Raw genomic sequence first — 19,100 nt, forward strand, 5'->3', positions numbered from 1 at the left:
CAAACTCAATCTTCCAATTTTATGTTTCAGCTGCCTTTTAAACCAGATGTTCTTGACGTCTAGCTGTTCTGCAAATACAACTAACATCATTTCCATGTCTCTATCATTATGGAGAAATAATTACAAATTATCAATCTTAAATTAGAGCTTTTTTAGTAGCTTTCTATTCTCTTATAGCACAACTATTTGTTACAGATCCAACCAAAAAAGTTTACTTAATTTACTGAAAACATTAGAAGGCATTATTCAATGTTAATCACTTTGCCTAGTGGGATGCTAGTGGAATATTTCTCCTCACAGAGAAGAAAAAAAAATGAATAGTTCAGAATTACAAACAACCAAATGAAGTAAACCACAAAGGAACAGCAAACTTGACAGGCAAAATCGAAAACCTTTGGAAGCTAAATTATCTTTATCTCTGACAGGAAATTGGAAATAGAAGAAACTGGGCTTTAAAATAGAAGAAACTGGGCTTTACAAGGAAATGACAGGAAAGTCACCCAATACCCTATGATTTACCTGAATTTATTTACTGATGTTATCCTCTAGAGCAACAGGGTTAAAATCCTTGCCTGTCAATCCTAATTTAGCTTTTTCATGATTTCTACAAAATGATAAAGTGTCACTGTGTTAGCCTCTTTTATTTTTGTAGAATGCCTCCAAACACACACAGCCAGTTTGCTTTCTCATTCTTGCCTTATCCGAGCTGGTGATTCTTTTCCTTGAAAGGACGGCATAAAATCTTTGATCAAAGTGGAAGTTTGTTGCTGAAAGATACAACTATGCCGTATGGACACACTGAACATGTTTTACATTGGTTTTATTGTAAACCACCAAACATTTCTGCAGATAATCTAGGTCATTTGAATCAATTTTCACTTTTCATTGGTTCTGCAGTAAATAGTATTTGCCTTCTGGAAGTCAAATTTAATTTAGTTGTTTTATTGTATTTTTCAGCCTCAGCTTACACAAATATTTGTGTGACTCAGGACTAAAAATTGCAATAAAAATTTGTTACAATACAATGAATGTGTTCTGCTTAGACAGCATGCAAGGTCTGTTCAAAAGTAATTTATCTGACAGGAAATTTTTTCCCTTCAACACATGACCTTTCTGGAGGACAGGGTTAAATTGAGGGTGTTAAGAAGGCAATGGTTTTTTCAACTTGTGTGTAGCATTCTTCACACAGAATCACTTTTTAATATTTGGAGAAAGTTGTAACTTCTCAGTTGAACTCACTATACGATCATGTGAAAAAAGAAAAAAGTTTTCATTTAGTGAGAGCTTGGCTCAATTTTTTTCTGGATGGAAGCGTAGTAATATCTACACCTGGTCAGAAGATATTGGGAGTGAAATACTTGGGTCATTCATCCTTTATCTGAGTTCAGGAGGAAGGGGCTGGGGAGTGGGAAATATGGTGAAGTGCCTAATCTACTTCAGAAGAGTGAGATGAGAGAAAAACTAGTAATAATCATGACTAAGAAGTACTTGTAGGGTTGGAAAACAAATAATTATTAATGGCTTATGACATTAAAATAATTTCTACTTAAAAAGCTACCAAATTACTTGAAGAGAAAGTGCTTTTACAAAAATAAAAATTAAACGTTTAGTGCCTCAAATAAATACAAAGTATTATATGAGGATACATCAAAAAGTATCTTCCATAATGTCTGCAGGCATATTGGTAGACAGATTGAACATCTAACGCACTATCCTTTTTAACTTCAGTTTTATTTGTTGACATAATTATGAAGGTTGGTCAAACAAGAAACAAAATAAGAAATTATTTTCTTCTACTTTGCCTTTATGAGGCATGTGTGGGCTGTAAGCTACACTGTGGAACACATTACATAACGTACAGCATATTAAAAGAAAATTTCTTGCTATATGCCACTTGAGGCCTACATCTGTGGTGCAAGAACTCTGCACATTTTACTAAACCAACTCATGGAGCGCAAATAGTTTTTTAGTGTATATTGTTATGGTATGCTGATATGTTTTGGCACCTGGTGGCCTTATGTGCTATCTCGCAGGAACAAATCACAAGACACTCGTTCCAATGAGTTCTGTTCATTTGTTTCTGAGCAGTACAGAAGGGAATTTACTTTTTGATTTGTCCTCACACTATTAGAATAAGATGCATAAAATATAAAGAAGAAAAGAAACAAACCATACCTAAAGGTTTTCTGATGTTGTCATCTCCATCCTCTTGGTCTGAGCCTTCTGAAATAAGATCCAGTCACGGTTGTAGGAACAAATAACTAATCCTAAGCTAGCTACACATCACATTCCCAAACCATCACACTAAAGGGATGTGCACATCTAGAACTGTAACAGTCAGAGTATGTACATAAAAAGAAGAGGTTGCATACACAAACTATAAATGGTCTTTTCAGTTATGTACATTCATAGTGAAGTATTAGCCAGCATATCAGACAATGAAGATACAGTTTCTTTTTTATTTTATTTTACTGTTACAGAAGTTGTAATAAGTTTATGATAAAGAAAATGAAGATTATTTAAAAGAATAACATAATAAAATTTTGAAAAGACTTTAAAGTCAAGGATTCTAAATTAACTAAGATAGCTAAGTTCCATTCTTTGATTTGCAGCATTCAAGGATTTTTTTAGGGCTGTAATTGTAACAAACAAAATGTTTTCCACTTATGGAACAAAACTGAAATACACATTCACTCAGAAGCATGACTTGTGTGAATCACATTCATTGAAAAAGGTGTTAAAAGCTAAGACAATAAAATGTGATATTACGAATCAATGTGTGGAATAAAGACAGAAAGATTACTACTTAGGAAATAAAAACCTATCACTTTTTTCCTTTAATTTCTATTCAATAAATATATGTGTAGAACTGTAGCACTTGCACAACTGCTCAATATAAGCAACAAAAGTACAATCAACCTAACATCACTCTGTCATTTGACAAGTAGTTTAGCTTTGATCTGGCAGCAATGGAATATGCAAAATAAATTGTGTGGTGAGGCTCCATAACCTTCCGAAATAATTAATGTATTTTAATACTGTTGTATTACCTGTTCTGCAAAAAACAGCTAAATGTAAAAACTGAAACACACGCTATTTCACCCCTATTAGTGTAATTACTAACTTTCTTTCTGCTTTGTCAACCATGTACTTAAATTATTTATAGCAGCCATCAATAGGTCTTTCCCAATAATCTCAGTAGCCACGTCGAGTGGCCATGCAGTTTGAGGCGCCATATCATGGACTGCACAACCCCTTTCTCTGGAGGCTCGAGTCCTCTCGTGGGTGTGTGTGTGTGTGTGTGTGTGTGTGTGTGTGTGTGTGTGTGTGTGCGTGTGTGTGCGTGCGTGTGTGTGTTGTCCGTAGCATCCATTAGTTTAAGTACTGTGTAAGTCTAGGGACTGGCGACCTAAGTGTGTAGGCAATTTAAAGAGAAATAGGTCACTCTTTACTGAAAATGGGACAAGTCACAGTAAAGCTCCTCCAATATGACACTAAAATAAATCTTACACTGTTATTATTGTAATTATTAATGTCAACAAAAAATCCACAGAGCACCAACAAGACTTTTATGTGCAACAAAATGACAATAATGATGAATGGGTCAACATATACATCAAAAACCACAAGCAATTTATTACAGCTGGTTAGAAAGCAATGAAGTAAGGAAGTTACAGTAAGCTAGATTGTAGAACAAGAAGAGAGAGAGGTTATAACCACAACAGCACACTTTTATAATTGAAGCTCAGTGTCTCAGTAATTATACAGTGTGGAAACAATCTCTCTCTTTTGAGTGGTTTAATGTTGTCATCACTAGAGAGGCTGTAATAGCTAAGATTTAGATTTGGAAAAAATTAATCATACACTTGTTCAACGAGCCAGATAATGTCCATAATCACAGAAAACTCTACATGAACAATCCAGCTGCTGCACTTGGCAGAAAGTATGTTGTTGATGCCACTTGCTAACAGCAAAGTACTTGTCCAATGAACATGAGTGAAGAATAAAAAATACTGAAGTGTTAGGCTACAGAATTCCTGCAACATGAAGTTGAAGAATTTGCACGTGTTAGCACCAGTTAATGATAAACTTACTGTGAACACAGTCAGTTCACAGCATTTGTCCTTCACAAACAAAATCGGGCAACAAAATATGAGGGACTACATTTTTTGGAAGTACTACAGCCATCCCGAAGATAGTTCAACATGACACTAGTGAACATGACACTAGTGAACACATTAATTCATAAATTAAACGAAGATAAACTGTGCATAATCATGCTCTTCTGCATCCATTCATGACTCAATGGAGCTGTCCATAGACAGCAGAATCCTCAGATACACTGATACACGTAAAATACAGACCATAGTCTCAGAAGAGCTGACTGGGTCACAAAACGTTCCACAGCAGGTACCTCAGGAACTTAAGTAGGTTCAGTGCAGTTGGGCCATCTCACACATGACAAGGCAAAGGGACTTTCTTCTATTGGAAAAAAAGTACTTTGGTACTGGACCATGAAAATTATTTTGAAAATTAGATTGGAAATAGCCCATGAAGCACACATTACTCTATTTATTTATCACATGCTTGTCTGGAGTAAGGTTAAACTATTAGGGAGACAATTTTTACAGCAGATGCATCTTGCCACACACTGATCAATTGTTTTCACTAGAGTCAGTCATCCACTCAAGTCATGCAGTGTAAATTCGCTATGTACAGAAAATCAATCCAGCTAATGATATAGTATTAACAGAATTTGAATATCTGGAAACTTTCATAACAACCTTATTTTTGAACAAGTTTTATGGAAAATCTTTGATGCAGTGCAAGATGTGGACACTGAATAGTGGCAGATCCTGTAGAACTGGCACGTAAAATCAGAGGAACATAATAAAATGAGGCGAGATTAGAAGTGGAAGGATGGTCTTAGCATGTGTTGAAATTATATCGGATAAATGTTTGGATATTCCCTACACACCAAGATCTCTGGGTGTGAATCCCACAGATATTTCTAGAATTCACAAGTGCCATCAGCTGCCACCAATGTCTCTTCCACATCTCTGTACAGTTACTTTTTAGGAATTGAATCAACTACCAATAGAGGGCATATACACCACATGTGGCAATAAAACGAAGTCACTCATATTTTCTATTTGCCTTTTCAGTGCTACAGAAGAGATTTTGTAGTTGTAATATTTTTTTAAATATCCATCTCCAGTTTTAGAATTCCACATTTTGGACATTGTTTCTCTAGTATCCAAGGGCAATTCTGATTTTTGCCGCCGAGCCTGAGTATCGATAGAGAGAATATGTCACAGATATTAGGGCTCCAGGAGACAGCCATGGCTTGTGGGACACAGCCATGGCTTGTGGGGCACAGCCACCATGGCAAGGTGGTGCCACCTTTTGGTAGGGGCTTCCCGATATACTGCAACCCAGGATTGTGGCCAGTATCCCGCTAGTCACTGAAGCCTTATGTATGCACCATTGGATAGCAGTGTATTTCAACCTTGCCTGACGAATATTTTATGATTTGGACTTTTCACTGGATTGTGGTATGTGCTTAGGTCACTCGACTATGCATTCATGATTTCTGTTGTGAGTAACCACAGAAACCGCCTGATTCATTCTGCTGGTTCGGCTGAAGAGGCCAGAGATGGCAATCCTGTGTGTTTGAGGTGTTCCTGCTTGTGTGTGTGTGGTGTGTGTGTGTGTGTGTGTGTGTGTGTGTGTGTGTGTGCGTGTGTGTGTGTGTGTGTGTGTGTGTGTGTGTCCATCCCTTTATTTTCTGAAGGAGGATTTGTCCAAAAGCTTAGAGTGTAACAATCTTTTCACTAGGTCAGTCTACAACTCAAAGTGTCATCTTTATGATGAGAAGCAGTCTGTCATTTTTACAGCCGTTCATATTCCAGTCTGGACTCTCCATTGTTTGATTTGGCCTTACTGTGTTTTGCAACCCACCAAATATCCAATTCAGGAAATAAGTCATTTCTTGATCATACTAAGCTTTTAGACAATACAGTAGTTTGAATAAAATCCTTTTGAGCAATTAGCCACATCATTATGAAACACAATAAACATATAAAAAAGACTTTTTGACCATCTGACAGCAGTGCTCTTCAGGAAGACTAAATTGCTGGATTCTGGAGTAAGTGTTCCCTATACATTATACTGTTTTGGTTATGACTGAAAATTGATGTCACATTCTGGAACATCACTGGACAGTCCAAAGTCAAGTTGCTTTGGAAGGATCGCCAAGCTATCACAAACTCTATGTATTTACTAGGCAGCTGTGGATGCAGCAGCAAAAAATAATAAAGGGTGTTGAGATAACTGAAGGCCATAACAGCACAAACAGGGAGTCTGACTGCCAGCAATCCCAATTCACCAGGCTATGTTTGTTTGCCAGTCAGCAGTTCATTGGGTCCTAGGTTCAACTTCCTTTATAAACAAGCAGTCACAAGATAACTGCTGTGTGGTATTGACACCATGCTGCAGCATCAACTGGCCCTTAAGTACAAGATGGCACTTTTCTGTTGCCTGCCTATCATGTGTTAGCATATTAAAGGCAATAGCCTTTCATATGCCATCCCAAGCAAAGGTGCCTAGTGTTTGAAATGTCTACTGACATTCCACTGACGACTGAAATAGTATGGTTTGAAGGGAAGACAGTCCCCAAAACTGCTGTAAATACAGTCACAATGTCCATTTAATAATGCTTAATCAGTGTTTTATAATGATGCAGCCTAATGCCCAAAAGGGTTTTAGTTGAATTGATACTGGCTATGTAAGGCTACACTAAAATGATGTTCTTTGAAGGTGGGCGAGATGCAATATTCTCCATTTATAATAATTTGGGTGAAATTTTTTAATAATAAGACAATCATCTGCTAAGGGCATATTGAGATAAATTTAGTAGTGTAATAACACAATAAGGTATCCAAATGTGAAATCATTCTAAGCACTATTTGCACATTGAACAAAAGAAGTTAAGATGAGGTCACAACCGTCAAATCATATTCAGCAGCTAGAGAGCACATTGATCTAGAAAGCTTCTTCCCTACTCTCTCCTATTTATTAGTTTCTGTTATCAGTCATCTCATATACCAGTCTTTAACAGGACCTTGTGGAATCCATTTCTCTCTCTCTCTCTCTCTCTCTCTCTCTCTCTCTCTCTCTCTCTCTCTTTCTTCCTGTAATTGCAAACACAGTGTTCCAATAAGTTGTGGCCACATGCTATACTTCAGGGGATTCCATTAACACACTACAGAACAACTTTCCTGGTCATCTCATAAGAGAGAATGGGAACATTTTCTGGCCTCCAAGATCCCCTGACCTTTCAGCACACGATTTCTTCCTTTAGAGTCATTTGAAACCTCAGATCATCTGGTGTGACTCTGCACACACCATCACAGAACTGAAGGATCAAATTTTGGATGAAGTTAATCGAATTCCAGTGCCAGTCATGCAAGATGTGATGTCTAACTTCCATAAAGACTTGAAATGTGTGTAAAGGAAACTTGAAATGTGTATGAAGGAAAATAGAGGCCACCTACGTGATGTCATTTTCAAGTGATGGGCATGTTAAGTTACAATAATTGTAAATTCATGTTGTATTTGTTCTGCATCACCATAAATAAATCTGAACAAATGTTGGACATATCAAAATTGTCCTTTTCACTGCCGCACCTGTTATAAAAAAAACACCCCTTTTGTATTTTTTCTAATAGAGATTATGTTTTCCATGTGTGTGTTCACAAACAGTGATTTAAATTTCAATGTGGAGTAAGAATGGGTTGTTAAGATATAACATTAAAAACAATGTGTTACATAAAAGGACTAAAAGATTTTAGAAACACAAGGGGATATCAGTAGTTTTCTTTAAAAACTGCAGTGAGGTATTAGGCTTACTAAATATTGAATCACACTTCATTAACCCTATAGTATAAACCTGATCAAGATATTTCAGTAGTAGAAAGCTAGAAGAGTTTCAAATAATCTTTTTTTCTGGTGCAGGTGATTAAAATAAATGAAGTAAACAATGCAAAGCAATCACTTTATCAGTGTTACTTAAGGTCTCACTCATATGATATTTTTCATTTAGATCATTTCCAATAGCAATGTATACACTCTTCAGTAGGCACCCTGGGCTTCATCTTATTTAGGATACTGTCAGCCAGCATGTTTAAAATTTCTAGGTTTAGACAAAGTAGGACTCTCACTCTGAGGGTTCTGTACAATCTTAATTGTGTATGTAGATAATTTGTCTATAGGTTCTGATAAGTCTGTTTGTAATATTGGAATATTTTATGTAAGTGGTTGTATCTTGTGATTGCATCCCCCAAAGAGCTTAAATTTTTTACACTGCTGAGGGCTGTAGACCTTAGTATTTGACATAAGTTTCATGATGATACCTCAACACATTACTAAGAAAAAGGGGCATTAAAAGAAGGACAGACAGACAACAATATGATGCTACAAGGGTATCATTTTTACTGACTGAGGTACAGAGCTATAAAAATGAAGCAGCACGACCCTTTCAATGCAGAAAATTAGCTTTGAATTTCTTAGATTGGTGGTCCCTTTGAAGAATACAAGCAACCTGACACCAGCTTTGAAAACTGGCACTATTGGTTATTGCAACTGCAACCAATCCAGCTTCAATGGCACTCAGATATTCTGAGGACGTATGTTGTTTAGAAATAGTTTGCCTACTTTTATTACCATTCAGGAAGTATGGCATAACTGCAACCTGAAAATCAGGCAATCAAATGTGAGAGTGTAGTACGAGTCCCTGGGATTGTTTATGGATTACTGAATCTAGAGAATAACTTTATTTTATTTCACTAGTATTCTTTTGTTAGACAAATTTCAAAATTGATGCTAGGAACGGTTTCTTGAGCAAAATCATATGCTACTTGTGTATCATGATTTTATTTTCAAATAGTTTTTGTACACTTGTCTTAGATGCAAGCACTTTTATCATGCTGTGTGATTAAAAGAGAGCCTTGTGCACCAATGTTGTAATCAGTCTTATGAAAGCATATTACATTTTTTTTGTTTTATATTGTGCAGGTCTGCCATCAGAAAAGTGGATCTAAACAGTAAGGAATGAAGATTGCAGTAGTTTAAAAGAAAACTCAATTTTCTTGCTACACATTACGTTTTTTATTTAACTCCTGCACACAGATGGGTTTTGCCTTATTTACAACACATTTTCAGTGGATGTCCTCAAATATTACATGATTTTTCTGTTTGCACTTGTAGGTTATAGAATTAATCTAGTTCATTGAAGCTTTCTCTCATGTTGCTAACTGGTTTAAAGTTTGCAGTTTTGTCATCACACTGTGTTCAACAAATAGCACTGTAACTGCCATTTTGTGTGTCTAGAGTGCCATTTATTTCTATAAGTGTTGCCAACTTTCTCAGCTTTTGCTTCAATGGTTATGTGTAAGCAAGTAAGAGTGTGTGTGTGTGTGTGGGGGGGGGGGGGGGGGGGTTGCATGTGTAAGAAAGAGAGTGAGATAATCGCAAACCTACTACAAGAGAGAAAGACATAAAAATAGTCTGAATGAATAATGAAAGGCACCTCTTAACCTTACAAGAAAATTGTCAAATATACAAAAGCAAAGGCTGAAAATAAGCTACTACTGAATGAACAAGTCAGTATGACTAACCACTCCCTCTTTTCTCTGACTGATCACATAACAGACAGAAATCACAATAGATGATCACAAATCCCATTCCTCTCCTAAGTATGATGCATGTTCAGGAAGTAAGTGTACGGTGACCATAACAGGCTGTGGTTGGCAACACTGAGTCATAGAGAGGGAGGGAATCCCCTAACCAAAGTGAGCAACCCAGGAACATGGTAATACATAAAACTTGCATTATGGTGTCCATTTGCATGAAAGCTGTCAGTAAGAAATCCCGCCAAGTGTGAGCCACGTGCTGTGAATCGTTTCCTACTTGTGAAAGGAGAAACACTTACCTTTTTTTTTTTAATCAAAACCATTTATGGCAAAGGCATTATGAACAGAAGGTATATGTTTAAGTGCTGTAGGGAGTTTAGTGGAACAAATGTTCATGACAAACACACAAGTGAAAGATCTGTCCATATTGCCTGATGAGTTGGTGCTAAAAATCGAGATAACTGTTCCGGTAGACTGTTGATTGACAGTGAATGAAATTTGTGTGATGTCCCCAGAACACTCTTATATGAGACACAAACAGAAATGTTGGGATACCAGAAAGATGGGTCCCAAAACAGCTGACAGAGTAGCGCAAGAGCTGGGTCAAAAGCGACCAAGTTTCTCGAGTGACTTGAATTGATAGGTGAGCATTTTCTGAGCACTATTGTGACTGGAGATGAGACATTGGTGGCTCATTACACACCTGAGAGAGAAGGAGGGGGTGGAATTGTCATTACAGTGATGTCACACCAATTCCCAATCTGCCAAAAAATTCAAAACCACAATTTCCTGCAAAAAAATCATGGCCTCTGTGTTGGCATCATTTTGGTCTAATTTGTGCCTCCAGGCGAGACCATCAAAATACGATGATACTGAGAGAGCCTAAAGAAACTCAAAGGGAGCATCCAAAACACAAGGAGGGGATTACTGTTGGATTACTGATGAGAAGAGTGTGCTTGTTGCTTGACAATGCCTGTCCTCAAACAGCGTTAGCCACCAAGGCTGTTCTTTGACTCTTTAGGGTGTGATGTTTTAAAGCCGCCTGAACTCCCTTGATTTGAAACCTTCATATCATCATCTTTTAATCTCCCCAATAGCATGCATGAATGGAATTAAATTTTCAATTGATGAGCAAGAGCAAAAGTAGGTTCTGAAGTGGGGGAAGGTGCTGGCAGCAGAGCATGAAGAAGCTTGGGCACAGCTCATCACATGCAGTGAACGGGATGGCAGTTATGTCAACAAGTGTATCTACAATATCCTGTAACCTTTTTCAAAAACACACTTTTTCTAAAATCTAGTACACTTACTTTCTGACCATGCTTTGTACCTAATGAAAGAGGAAAAATATTGATAAACAAATAAAAATAAAGAGAATACACATGCATGCCAACTACCTCCCCTACACACACACACACACACACACACAAACACACACACAAAAAAAACACGCATATGAACAAGAAACAACTGAAAGCAAAAGTTGAGGAAGGTGGCAACATTACAGAAACAAATTACACTCTGGACATAGAACTGAAAGCCATAGTGCTATATGTCAAAAACAGAGTGACCACAAAGAAAGCTGCATGGTTTCAACCAGTTTGCCACATGAAAGAGAGCTGTTTGGCTCACAAACAATGAATTAGGCACTGATCTGTAAGTACTTTTCCATTTTATTATAAAAACTTCAATGAACTGTTTTAAGTCTATAACTTATATGTGCAAACAATAATGTATATGTGCAAACAATAATGTATATGTGCAAACAATAATGTATATGTGCAAACAATAATGTATATGTGCAAACAATAATGTATATGTGCAAACAATAATGTATATGTGCAAATGAAAAAAAAAAAAAGTGTAATATTTCTGGACATCCACTTAAGATCCCTCGTAAATAAAGCAAAATTATGTAGGTGTGCAGGTTAAATAAAAGACTTAATGGGCAGCAAGCAAAAGGCAGCTTTCTTTTAAACTCCTGTAATTTGTACACAACTGCTATGAAAATGACCCCCAAAAGAAGCCTGTTATGTTTGAGCTCCATATTACCCTACTTGTGGTATACAACAAAAGATGCAGTGATTGTCAACAAAATCATAGGTTATGAGAACTTTATAAAGTTACTTTCTATAACAAGGAACTTCACTCTGTACACAAAACATCAGCTAACAACTTTTTAAAGCAGCTTCAGAGATGACCATTTTAATGTTGTCAGTAAGCATCTAACACCATTAATTCACACTTGTGAAGTTAATAGTATAGCTCGTACATGGTACATGCAATAATATCTGTAAACACTGCAGTGGAATGACTATCATCTAACAGTAGAACAGAAGCTGTAACATAAGCTACATGCTCTTTAACTGTTGACTATTTCTTGCAATTGAACTGTTTTTTTAAACAGTATGTTGAAATACTATATTCAGAAATTGGTTACACTTTCAACCCATCCTTGCCCCATCTTCAAATTTTATCAAAAGCAAAAAGAACATGCAACAGAAAACCATATTTACACTAGCTTTCAAGCTCTTGCTCTTTCTCTAGTGAAACTACAGCAGATTCACACACACACACAATCACATGAGCACCCAAACGAACACACCCGCAGGGAGACTGAATGTTGATTATTGATAGTAGTAGATGGAAGTGGGGAGGGGATAATGAAGGACACAAGAGGCAACAGGTGTGGTAGTAACATAGTGCAAGGCAGGTCGCTCAACATAGGAAAGCTGATCAGGAATAGAGCACATGGGAGGCAGAGGGGAGGAAAGGAGAGAAAGATGGAGATGAAGAGAGACAGGGGGAGAGAAGAAGTGAGACGAGGTGGAGGGGGCCACAGGTAGAGGCAGAGGGGGAGCCACAGGTAGAGGCGGAAGGGGGGCAGGGGTAGAGGCGGAGGGGGGGGCAGGGGTAGAGGTGGAGGAGGGGCAGGGGCGGGGGCGGAGGGGGGGCAGAGGTGGAGGCGGAGGGGGGGCAGAGGTGGAGGCGGAGGGGGGGGGCAGAGGTGGAGGCGGAGGGGGGGGCAGAGATGGAGGCAGAGGGGGGGCAGAGGTGGAGGCGGAGGGGGGCAGAGGTGGAGGCGGAGGCGGAGGGGGGCGGAGGCGGAGGGGGGGCAGAGGTGGAGGCAGAGGGGGGGGCAGAGGTGGAGGCGGAGGCGGAGGGGGGGCGGAGCGGAGGGGGGGCAGAGGTGGAGGCAGAGGGGGGGGCAGAGGTGGAGGCGGAGGGGGGGCAGAGGTGGAGGCGGAGGGGGGGCAGAGGTGGAGGCGGAGGGGGGGCAGAGGTGGAGGCGGAGGGGGGGCAGAGGTGGAGGCGGAGGGGGGGGCAGAGGTGGAGGCGGAGGGGGGCAGAGGTGAGCGGAGGGGGGCAGAGGTGGAGGCGGAGGGGGGGCAGAGGTGGAGGCGGAGGGGGGGCAGAGGTGGAGGCGGAGGGGGGGCAGAGGTGGAGGCGGAGGGGGGGCAGAGGTGGAGGCGGAGGGGGGGCAGAGGTGGAGGCGAGGGGGGGCAGAGGTGGAGGCGGAGGGGGTGCAGAGGTGGAGGCGGAGGGGGTGCAGAGGTGGAGGCGGAGGGGGTGCAGAGGTGGAGGCGGAGGGGGTGCAGAGGTGGAGGCGGAGGGGGTGCAGAGGTGGAGGCGGAGGGGTGCAGAGGTGGAGGCGGAGGGGGTGCAGAGGTGGAGGCGGAGGGGGTGCAGAGGTGGAGGCGGAGGGGGTGCAGAGGTGGAGGCGGAGGGGTGCAGAGGTGGAGGCGGAGGGGGTGCAGAGGTGGAGGCGGAGGGGGTGCAGAGGTGGTGGTGGAAGGGGTGCAGAGGTGGTGGTGGAGGGGTGCAGAGTGGTGGTGGAGGGGGTGCAGAGGTGGAGGGGGGGCAGAGGTGGAGGTGGAGGGGGGCAGAGGTGGAGGGGGGCAGAGGTGGAGGGGGGGGCAGAGGTGGAGGGGGGGGCAGAGGTGGAGGGGGCAGAGGTGGAGGGGGGAGGTATTGGGAGGGGAGGAGAGATGGTAGGGGTGGTGTGGGTTTAGGGCAGGGAAAGGAGATGAGGAGGGGTAGAAGGGGGAGGAAGATAGGGAGAAGGTTGGGATCGGAGATGGAGGGAGGGGGAGAGGGTTGGAGGGAGGGGGAGAGGGTTGGATGGAGGGGGGAGAGGGTTGGAGGGATGGGGAGAGGGTTGGAGGGAGGGGGAGAGGGTTGGAGGGAGGGGGAGAGGGAGGGCCCACATTGGAGGCAGAAAGAGTGATTGTTGCAGGCAGTACACAATCTGTACAGAGCAGGAGCCATGTGGACAGAAGAGTCTAGGGAAAATTTAAGGCAATGCAATGGGAAACAGGTTAGTGTAGTTTTAGACTAGTGGGATTGCGAGAGTGTGGGATAGGCTGTATAAACAATTCTCAACTTTCTAGTTCAGAAAACTAATGCTGGGAAGGAGTATTCAACTCGCTTGCATAGTGAATCATCTGTTGATGCCATCTGTGTTGTTGTGTGTAGCATGTTAGGTAACTAGATGGTCAAGTATACTGTTTGTCACAGTTTGGCTGTGGGACATTTTTGCGAGTAGTCTGTTGGTTACTTGCCATTCCCACGTAGAATGCTGCACAGTAATTGCATAGTAGCTAACATATAACATGGCTGCTTTCACATGTGGCCCTGTCTTTTAAGGTTAGGAAATGCCTGCAATTGAACTGCAGTATGAAGTGGTTGGTGGGTGTATGGGATAGGTCTTACACCTGAGTTGACAATAATGGAAAGACCTACTGCAGGATTGGGAGCAAGGTTGGAATAAGTATATTCTGTGGGTTGAGTGGGTGGTGGAACATAACTGTAGGTGATGTAGGTAGGATTCTGGGTAGGATATCCCTCATCTCAGGGCACAACAAGAGATAGTCAAAGCCTTGGTGAAGGATGTAGATAAGCTTCTCAAGGACAGTGCAATACTAGGTGATTAGAGGAGTGCTGGTTGGTGTGCAGTAAACATTTTTACTGATGTCAGAGGAGGAGACAGTATGAGAGATCTGTTGATGGATGAGCTGGATAGAATATGGTCTGTCAATAAAGCCTCTGGTAAGGTTATAAAAGGCAGGGCCACATGTGAAAGCAGCCATTTTATATACCAGTAATGCTGTAATTAATTACAATGAGGCATTCTATGTGGCCACGACAAGTAAATCGCTGTATACTCACATGAATGGCCACCACCAAACTTTGGCAAATTGGAGATCTGACCATCCAGTTTGTAACATGTTGTGCACCACAACATAAATGGCTTCAACAGTTGCTTCACTACATAGCCTTTTGGATATTCACTTCCATCACTAGTTCTAATGAATTGTGCATGTGGGAATTGTTGCAATAGCATATTCAACACTACTGCACTTCCCTCTGGCTAAACCTACATTAAAATGTTTCCCATTGCCTTACCTTACATTTCCCTTTCCTCTTCTGTCCACACCCTCCGCCACTCCTTCACCATCCATCTTACAACACTTTCCTCTCATCCCTCCGTTCCACTCAGATTCCTTTCCCTCACTACCCCCTGCTTCTCTCTCCATCTCCACTTTCCTTTCCATTCCCCCCCCCCCCCCCCCCTCCCACACTGTCCTCTTATATGCTCTAGCCCGTCTACTCCTTTTGTCTTTTTGTGCCATTGCTGGGCCATCTGTCAAAAGACCTGCCTCAAACTATCCCGCTACCCTATCCATCCTCGTGCATCCTCCCTGCCCCCTCTCCACTTCCACCTGTCCAGGTTTTGCCTTTCCTTTATTTCCATTGTTGCAAACACAGAACACAATTTTCTGAGAAAATGTGTTAACAGGTGTTTGAAACTTTGAAAAGTCAATACTATTATGTTGCATATCAGATTAAAGTGCAATTAAGACATTAAAAATTCCATCAGAATAATTTCTATAGATTTAATAGTTTTGGAGTTATACTTTAATTTACTCCCCAAAATGTTTTGAAAACCTCACAATTTTTTGTATTTTGAAATATCAAAAGAAAAGTCAAAAAATTATGAAAAGGTGTTAAAATGTGCAGTATTTGCTAATTGCACAGGTAGTCAAATTTTACAAAATTGTCTGGGAAATTAGGGCCCAATAATTAAGCAAAACTAGTTGAGCTGATACAGGACACAGATTAAGTTTCTATGATATCTTTGTCTCATGTTAATGTATAACTTGACCCTCCTCACATCCCTGAAGATCTTTCTCCTTGAAGAGATCTGAGGAACACAGTGAGTGAGTGGGTGAGTCAGTGAATGATCAGGCACTTCATTACAAATTCTTGGTGAATAAAGGCATGTGACATCCACAAAACATAACACAGACCACCTCAATGTTCTCACATCATCTCCATGAGTTGTCGGAGCACATTGATGTCATCAACTGTGGAGTGACCCTTGGTATTCAACAATTATTTCTCCTACTAGCAGCTGGATTCTATCCACTACACATTTGTATAGCATATTACAGAGAAATGTAACAATAGTGACATCCTCCTTCTAAATCAAAAAGCTGATAACTGTTTTCCATTCTTCTGGAATTTCTTCCACAGTCCATATCATCTTGACTAGTTAGTGAAGGTCTCTCTTGGAATTTCCATCCTCCCTCTTCAAGAAGTCTGCCTGGATCCCATCCTCACCTGCATTTTTGTTTTTCTTCAGCTTTCTTATTTGTTTCCTCCAGTGTGAATGGAAAATACTTTGAGTGTAGGTTGACTTGATACTGAAACTCAGATTGTTGGAATGACCACAGTTGAGAAGATTACCAAAGTACTGAAACTTCCTAGCAGATTAAAACTGCTCATCTTCAACCTTATACTAGATGAAATACTGGCAGAAGTGAAGCTGTGGAGTGGGTTGTGACTCTTGCTTCCATAGCTCAGTTAGTAGAGCACATGCCCACGAAAGGCAAAGGTCTCAGGTTTTAGTCCCAGTCCAGCACACAGTTTTAATCTGCCCAGAAGTTTCAAATCAGTGCACACTCCACTGTAGAGTGATAATTCATTCTACTGAAGTACTGTTTCCATTTCAGCGCAACCTTCCACTCATTGGTCATGATTCTTTCAGTATTATGCTTGATGAGCTTTCTCAAAAAACTTAACCTCTAAAGTCTTCTTCATCCTCCTCAATCAGTCCTTTGAAATACAAAATAAAAAATGGCGAAAAATTTAGATGTGATTGAATACTTTCTTATCACGGGGATATAGTCACAACAAATCAACACTTGAATTTTATTTACTTTGCAAACTTACCAATTGTGTTCTTGTCAGTGAATGAATTGTGTTCTTGTCAGTGAATGATTTGCCATTCACAATGGAGATTCAGTGGTACACTGTCTCTTTCTCGGAAGGAAGTCTGTCACATGTTGTGAGATGATTTTTAAGGTATAGAAGATACAGCATCTGCACGCATATCCTTCTGTTCCGTCGTGTGTAAGGCAACTGATTTTTCATGGGCAATGCTCAAGCATACTAACTCCCTCACTTCATGCAGAAATGATCTTCCTTAGTGACACTACATGATGGTATAAGAAAAGCAATATCTGAAAGGAGTGTGAATAGTTCCCACACTTTGTAATTCCTAGGATGTAAAACAACTGTGCATTTGTAGGCCAAGATTATCATAATGTTGATACTGTGGCTCTCATTTCAGGTGTTCTCCAATTCCCATGGAATTGCATCTCTTAATATTACCAAACTTTTAGCGATTATCTCTTTGATGAACATAAATAATGCTTTTTCAGTACTTAGAATTTGGTTCCTCCATTATTTTATTTCATGAGTCAAATTGATTTGTTTTGTGTATTACAATTCATTTCATGCTTGGATGGCATCAAAGTACATAAGATTTTGTAGGAAGGTTCTGACTTAAACCTTGTAGAAATTGCTCTTGTACCAGTACACACACTGATTAAACAATACTACAAGCATATTTTTATTTGCTCCGCTCGATCATTAAAGATGTATTCTTTACTAAACTCATATTTTGTTGATCAGTTGAATTTTTTTTTTTTTTTTTATCTGTTTGCCGACAGCTTCAGTTACTTGAGCTGGAATACTAATGTAGCTCAAAAAACTTTACGAAAGTTACAGAAGAAAATATCTTACAACAACTGCTACTTGTTTTCATTTCCATTCAAAATAAACAAGTTTTGCATACTCAGTAAACCATACAGTACATTACAGAGTGTTGATTGAAAATAAAAATAGACCAGTTGAGTGTGAATAACTATTGAAAAATCCTGAAGGACCTACTGGATGGGTGTTATTGTATACAGATCTGCAATATGCTCATGGATACAGACGAAAACTGATCAGATGTGGAGAGTAGGGTAGCCTTCTTGATTCAGAATCTGTTCCAGAGCATGGAAAAAAAATCTGAATGCAAGGACAATGAATGTGAGAATAGACAAACTTGAAGGACAATTTAGACAAGCAATGTGTCGAATAACCAGCAGTCCCTGAACATACACACAAGCTATGGAAATAGTGTTCAAGTGCTTAGGGAAGAAATTTAAATAGGCTAACAGTAAGTTAAAGCATTTTGCTAGAATGTGCAACAAACCAATACGCAAAACTGGAACTCTCAAATCTGAAATACTGAAGGAAGTATCAAAATTTCTGAAATAAGCATGAACTGGATAATAATGGCAAGGGAATAACAACACTGTAAGGTGCAATCCCCCTGATGAACCATAGACCTTGCGGTGGTGGTGAGGCTTGCGCGTGCTTCAGCGATACAGATAGCCGTACCATAGGTGCGACCACAACGAAGGGTGTCTGTTGAGAGGCCAGACAAACATGTGGTCCCTGAAAAGAGGCAGCAGCCTTTTCAGTAGTTGCAGGGGCAACAGTCTCAATGATTGACTGATCTGGCCTTGTAACATTAACCAAAACGGCATTGCTGTGCTGGTGCTGCGAATGGCTGAAAGCAAGGGGAAACTACAGCCGTAATTTCTCCCGAGGGCATGCAGGTTTATTGTATGGTTAAATGATGATGGCGTCCTCTTGGGTAAAATATTCCGGAGGTAAAATAGTCCCCATTGGGACCTCTGGGTGGGGACTACTCTGGAGGTAGTCATTATCAAGAGAATGAAAACTGGAGTTCTATGGATCAGAGCAAGGAATGTCATATCCCTTAATGGGGCAGGTAGGTTAGAAAATTTAAAAAGGGAAAGGGATAAGTTAAAGTTAGATATAGTGACAATTAGTGAAGTTTGTTGGCAGGAGGAACAAGACTTCTGGTCAGGTGAATACAGAATTATAAATAAAAAATCAAATAGGGGTAATGCTGGAGAAGATATAATAATGAATATAAAAATAGGAGCATGGATAAGCTGCTACAAACAGCACATTGAATGCGTTATTGTAACAAGATAGACGCAAAGCCCATGCATGCCAAATTTGTACAAGTTTATATGCCAACAC

General features: G+C 40.3%; 1 protein-coding gene across 8 annotated transcripts in view; it reads right to left on the reverse strand.

Moving 5' to 3' along the window:
- The window catches only part of LOC126416736 (dystrobrevin beta), a 604,481-nt gene that overhangs the window by 17,549 nt on the left and 567,832 nt on the right, over positions 1-19,100 (reverse strand). For 7 of the 8 annotated variants that reach the window (XM_050084562.1, XM_050084568.1, XM_050084566.1 and 4 more), the window contains exon 17: positions 2,176-2,223. The exons of the other annotated variant lie outside the window; for it this stretch is intronic. In XM_050084562.1, the coding sequence (XP_049940519.1) occupies positions 2,176-2,223 (48 nt within the window). The remainder of the gene's footprint in view (positions 1-2,175; positions 2,224-19,100) is intronic. 8 annotated transcript variants of the gene reach the window in all.

This window comes from Schistocerca serialis, chromosome 8 (assembly GCF_023864345.2).
Source record: "Schistocerca serialis cubense isolate TAMUIC-IGC-003099 chromosome 8, iqSchSeri2.2, whole genome shotgun sequence".
Classification (NCBI taxonomy): domain Eukaryota; kingdom Metazoa; phylum Arthropoda; class Insecta; order Orthoptera; family Acrididae; genus Schistocerca; species Schistocerca serialis.